This window comes from Sprattus sprattus (assembly GCF_963457725.1).
Source record: "Sprattus sprattus genome assembly, chromosome: 6".
Classification (NCBI taxonomy): Eukaryota; Metazoa; Chordata; class Actinopteri; order Clupeiformes; family Clupeidae; genus Sprattus; species Sprattus sprattus.
The window spans coordinates 8,313,953-8,320,477 of record NC_137925.1 but is presented as its reverse complement, the minus strand read 5'-3'; the positions used below and the strand labels follow the sequence as shown (position 1 = coordinate 8,320,477).

General features: G+C 40.0%; 1 protein-coding gene across 1 annotated transcript in view; it reads left to right on the top strand.

Moving 5' to 3' along the window:
* unc13d (unc-13 homolog D (C. elegans)) overlaps window positions 1–6,525 on the top strand; it is a gene marked incomplete at both ends in the record, with an annotated part of 29,535 nt that overhangs the window by 10,695 nt on the left and 12,315 nt on the right. The window contains 5 exons of the mRNA XM_080840520.1: window positions 182–272; window positions 808–864; window positions 1,439–1,536; window positions 1,834–1,885; window positions 2,755–2,885. Coding sequence (XP_080696646.1) covers window positions 182–272; window positions 808–864; window positions 1,439–1,536; window positions 1,834–1,885; window positions 2,755–2,885 — 429 coding nt within the window. The remainder of the gene's footprint in view (window positions 1–181; window positions 273–807; window positions 865–1,438; window positions 1,537–1,833; window positions 1,886–2,754; window positions 2,886–6,525) is intronic.

Below are 6,525 nucleotides of genomic sequence, written 5' to 3'. Positions count from 1 at the left end.
TGTGTGTGTGTGTGTGTGTGTGTGTGTGTGTGTGCGTGTGTGTGTTGTTTGAGTGTGTGTGTGTGTGTGTGTGTGTGTGTGTGTGTGTGCGTGTGTGTGTGTGAGAGAGAGAGAGAGAGAGAGAGAGAGAAAAACATTGCGATAATAAACTGTCATGTTCTGCTCTGTTTCCCCTTGTCAGAGTGATGGTGCAGATCTGTAAGACCAGGGCTTTCCAGAAGCTCAATCCAGCCCAGTTTGAGTTGAAGGTGGAGGTCACATATGCTGTCAAAGTAAGTTATGTGATCATCAATAAACACTCCTTTCCTCCAGATATTAAGGTGACTACATTGGTGCTATAGTCAAATGCCTGGCCCAGGACACAGATACATGGAAGGGGAAGCCACACGTAGATTGCCATAATCAAATTGAATGTATTCTGGTCTGATTTAATAACTTAATAACTGAGGTTTAGTAAAGTCAGTATAAATGTTGGATTTAGAAAAGCATAATAATACTGTATATGAGAATAGTGCCATGTAACATGCAGTATCAGCAATGATAATAGTGCCATGTTATGTCTAATGTCTAACGTCTAATAGTACGTCCCATCGTCATGTTGATCGATTGACCGCAAGGAATTGTGGGGCAGCATTATCCCCTTCCCTTTCATAAAGGATGGTCCATCGTACCCTGATATGGAGTGTGTGTGTGTGTGTGTGTGTGTGTGTGTGTGTGTGTGTGTGTGTGTGTGTGTGTGTGTGTGTGTGTGTGTGTGTGTGTGTGTGTGTGTGTGTGTGTGTGTGCGCGCACGTGCATCTCTTGCAGACAGGTACGGAGGAGTGGTTCAACATCAAACAGGGCCTCCATCAGCCCATGACCAAAGTAAGTGTGCTCAGTGGGTTTGGTTACAGTTTAATAGCTTTTTCTGAAATGAACTGAATTGAATGTAACAGACCAGGGCTTCATTCTAATAGGTTCTTCATAAATTAACTGAATTGAATGTAACAGATCAGGGCTTCATTCTAATAGGTTCTTCTGAAATGAACTGAATTGAATGTAACAGATCAGGGCCTCATTTTAATAGGTTCTCCTTAAATGAACTGAATTGAATGTAACATACCAGGGCTTCATTTTCCAAACGTGTCATTGGGCAGCCATTGTGATAACTAAGAGGAAGACTGATCAAAAATCACAGCCTCTCTATCATTTAACGATGACATTTATTTAAGGGCTCTTTTTAAAAATGAGTAAGTCCATAATGGACAAAAGTCCATTACTTGTTTTTCTGCCGAGCTGGGGCAAACTTTACAATGGACGACACAATGCTCTTTGCATCTTTACAAATGAGACTAACTGAACGCCCAACACTGACATTGGTGGCATTAGTGTCTATGGTGGAGGCATTAGTGTCTATGGTGGAATCATACAGTATATTTGTCCTCTGTTGTCTCCCTAGGACCTGTCTGAGATTGTGAACGCTCTGTCTAAACTAATCTCTGAAGTCAAGGAGGACATCCGCATCAACAAGGATGTGTGGAATAAGGTCTTCGTCAGGTAAACCAAACAGCTTTACATAGTTTATTAAGCAACCAGGATATGTGGAAGATGATCTTTGCCAGGTCAACAAAACAATACGTTTTACTATTAGAGCTTAACAGTTACTACCATAATTTCAGCCACTCAGTGTGTCATGTAATACTGCTTATAAACGACATTTAAGCCTAATTTCAGTCCAAATATGGCACCCATGTTATGTTGTAGGGAGAGACAGAGGAGGACATCTGAAGTTCTGTCATTTGTGTGAGAGGTCACTGGTCTCATTTGCTCCCCATGACTGTTGTTTTGCCTCAGTGCTGTACAGGTGGATGTGTTTACTGTGGTCTACCAGAGGTTGGACAGCTTGGTGAGTAGCCTAGCTCTTAACTGACTGATCTTCGTGCCATTATGAACCAGGTGAAAGAGGCACAGATGTTTGTGGCACTTCATGTGCCTTGACGTGGTGCCAGAGAGTGTGTGAGTGTGTGAGTGTGTGAGCCCCTGCTGTCTTGACCCAGATTTTCAAAAATGTCTAACTTCACAAATTCTCTCGCACCACTGTACATTAGCGAGAGAGGTACGATGCTTACCTGTTGAACTGAACATGAGATCTGAGATTAAGCAACATAAACCATGTCAACAGCCTGCTCCTTCCCCTTTCTCTTCAAAACAAAAAGATCCCCAAAAGTCTGTCATATGATTGGCTGATAAAAGTCTGTCATATGATTGGCTGATGCAGTGCTGGTGTGCATCCATTCTGTTGTATGTTATCTTGATCTTTTAAACTCATGAAATTATTCTCAAGCATCATATGAAGCTCAGGACAGAGTGGCTAGTCCTGTGTAGATATTAAAACGGAATTTATTCTGAGAGTATAGCTAAAGCCGGTGGGGTGAGTCGACTTTTACAGATGGGCAAACAGAGTCTGGTAAAATTCTGATACATATAATTCTGATACATTACAATTTTGATACATTACAATTCTGATAGATTATAATGCTGATACATTATAATTCTGATAGATTATAATTCTTACACATTATAATTCTGATACATTATATCAGAACTTAATTAGTCTGCCTATCCCTTCTTTTTATCTCTACTCTCTGTCTATCTCTTCTTTCTATCTCTGTACCGTTCTACCCCTCATCCCTCTTCCTCCTTTTCCTTCTTGCTTTCCTCCTCTCCCTCTTTACCTGCTCTCCTTTTCTCTCCCCCACACACACACACACACAGTTGTCTGAGGAGATGAGGGAGACACTGGCTCAGGTGGAGCAGCAGATGGATCAGTCTCTGGCCAACGCCCTCTTCCCCGTCTACCTGAGCCTGCAGGATATCCATAAGGACAAAGCCTTCCTGCAGAAGAGGTGCTCATTCACACACACACACACACACACACACACACACACACACACACACACACACACACACACACACACACACACACACACACACACACACACACACACCACAACACATCCACACACAAACACACACACACATACCACAACACATCCACACATCCACACACACACACACACACACACACACACACACACACACACACACACACACACACACACACATCCACAAACACACACACACACACACATACTGGGTAAGAGAGACAAACACAAAGAAAAATAAAGTCACACAGATAGACACACTGATCTTTGTCAAAGTAAGTGCCACACATCCTTGGAGTACCTCCCTGGTGAAGACATTGATCTTTGTCACACTTCCTAAAGTGGACCATTTACCACAGTGGAATATTTCCCAATATGACCTCATAAAAACAGACCTTGGTGTCCAGCACATGGTGCGCATCACTGAATGAGTCCATGGTGATGACTTAATGACTGAATGAGTCCATGTTCTCCATAAATAACTACTCGTGGTAATGATGTAATGACTGAATTAATCCATGTTCTCCATAAATAACTACTCGTGGTGATGACGTAAGGACTGAATGAGTCCATGTTCTCCATAAATAACTACTCGTGGTGATTATGTAATGACTGAATTAATCCATGTTCTCCATAAATAACTACTCGTTGTGATGACGTAAGGACTGAATGAGTCCATGTTCTCCATAAATAACTACTCGTGGTGATGACGTAATGATTGAATGAATCCATGCTCTCCATAAAAAACTACTCGTGGTGATGAAGTAATGACTGAATGAGTCCATGTTCTCCATAAATAACTACTCGTGGTGATAACGAAATGATTGCAGCATTTCAGTATGGAGTAAGCTACTCATGTATTTAAAGTATAAATCAGCACACACAGTCCCATACGCAGCCATACCATCTTGAATGTTGAATGTTAAGCCTGAAAGAGGGATACTGATACTCCATATGATGAGCCTTTCAGTCTCTTCAAGCTCTGGTCAGGTTAGAAGGGCAGTAGCATTAGGGCAGATGGTACTGTATGAAGTGATATGCCACCAAATGGCCAAAACCAGTTTGTATAGGTATACATTAATTGGCTGACTTGCACAGTTTGTCCCGTGCAGGCCTATCTGTAGGTCCCTTGTTGCATGAACATATACATTATGAACATCGCATGAACATTTACATTTAGAACATAGCATGAACATATACATTTAGAACATCGCATGAACATATGCATTTTGAACATCGCATGAACATATACATTTTGAACATAGCATGAACATATACATTTTGAACATTGCATGAACATATACATTTAGAACATCGCATGAACATATACATTTTGAACATCGCATGAACATATACATTTAGAACATAGCATGAACATATACATTTTGAACATAGCATGAACATATACATTTTGAACATTGCATGAACATATACATTTTGAACATTGCATGAACATATACATTTTGAACATAGCATGAACATATACATTTTGAACATAGCATGAACATATACATTTTGAACATAGCATGAACATATACATTTTGAACATAGCATGAACATATACATTTTGAACATAGCATGAACATATACATTTTGAACATAGCATGAACATATACATTTTGAACATCGCATGAACATATACATTTTGAACATCGCATGAACATATACATTTTGAACATCGCATGAACATATACATTTTGAACATCGCATGAACATATACATTTTGAACATAGCATGAACATATACATTTTGAACATCGCATGAACATATACATTTTGAACATCGCATGAACATATACATTTTGAACATCGCATGAACATATACATTTTGAACATCACATGAACATATACATTTTGAACATAGCATGAACATATACATTTTGAACATAGCATGAACATTTACATTTTGAACATCGCATGAACATATACATTTAGAACATAGCATGAACATATACATTTAGAACATAGCATGAACATATACATTTTGAACATCGCATGAACATATACATTTTGAACATAGCATGAACATTTACATTATGAACATCGCATGAACATATACATTTAGAACATAGCATGAACATATACATTTTGAACATCGCATGAACATATACATTTTGAACATAGCATGAACATTTACGTTTTGAACATAGCATGAACATATACAGTGGGGAAAATAAGTATTTGAACCCCTGCCGACTTAGCAAGTTTGGCTACTTGCAAAGAAATGTGTTATCTAGAATTTTAATGGTAGGTGTATTTTAACAGTGAGAAACAGAATATCAACTAAAAAATCCAGAAAAATGCATTTTATAAGATTTATGACTTTATTTGCATTTGATGCAAAAAATAAGTATTTGAACCCCCAAGCAAACAGCAAGAATTCTGGCTCCCAATGGCCAGTTATGTGCCCAAAAAGCACACAGATTAGTCTTCATTAGGTCTAACAAGGTATACCTGATCTCAACTGGTGACCTGTATAAAAGAAACCTGTCCAAAGAATCATACTTCACACCTTCAACCTCACCACCATGGGCGAGACCAAAGAGCTGTCCAAGGACGTCAGAGATAAGATTGTAGACCTGCACAAGGCTGGAATGGGCTACAAAACCACGGGCAAGCAGCTTGGTGAGAAGCAGATAACTATTGTTGCGATTATTCATTAATGGAAGCAACACCAAACAACTGTCACCCGCTCTAGGTCTGGGGCTCCATGCAAGATATCCCCTCGTGCGGAATCAGTGATCATTCGAAAGGTGCAGAATAACCCCAGAACTACACAGGGGGAGCTTGTGAATGATCTCAAGGCAGCTGGGACCAGAGTCACCAAGAAAACCATTGGCAACACACCACGCCGTAATTTTTGAAGTACTGCAGCACTCGCAAGGTCCCCCTGCTCAAGGAAGCGCATGTACAGGGCCATCTGAAGTTTACCATTGCACACTTGAATGATTCTAGGGAGGATTGGGAGACAGAATGTGGTCAGATGATACCAAAATCAAGCTCTTTGGCATCAACTCGACTTGCCGTGTTTGACGGGGGGGAATGCTGAATATGACCCCAAGAGTACATCATACCCACCATCAAACATGGAGGTGGAAACATTATGATTTGGGGCTGTTTCTCTGCCAAGGGTACAGGACGACTCCACCGCATCAAGGGGACTATGGATGGGGCCATGTAACATGGAATATTGGGCTTGAACCTCATTCCCTCATTCCCTCCCATTGAAAACACAACATTAAAGATTTGGAGAGGATCTGGAAACAGGAGTGGACCAAAATCCCTCCTGAGATGTTTGTAAACCTGGTGACCAACTACAAGAAACGTCTGACGTCTGTGTTTGCCAATAAGGGTTATTCCACCAAGTACTAAGTCATTTTTGTCAGTCAGTTTTGGGGGTTCAAATACTTATTTTTTGCGTCAAATGCAAATAAAGTCATACATGTTATAAAATGCATTTTTCTGGATTTTTTGGTTGATATTCTGTTTCTCACTGTTAATATACACCTACCATTACAATTATAGATCACACATTTCTTTGCAAGTGGCCAAACTTGTGAAATCGCAAGGGGTTCAAATACTTATTTTCCCCACTGTACATT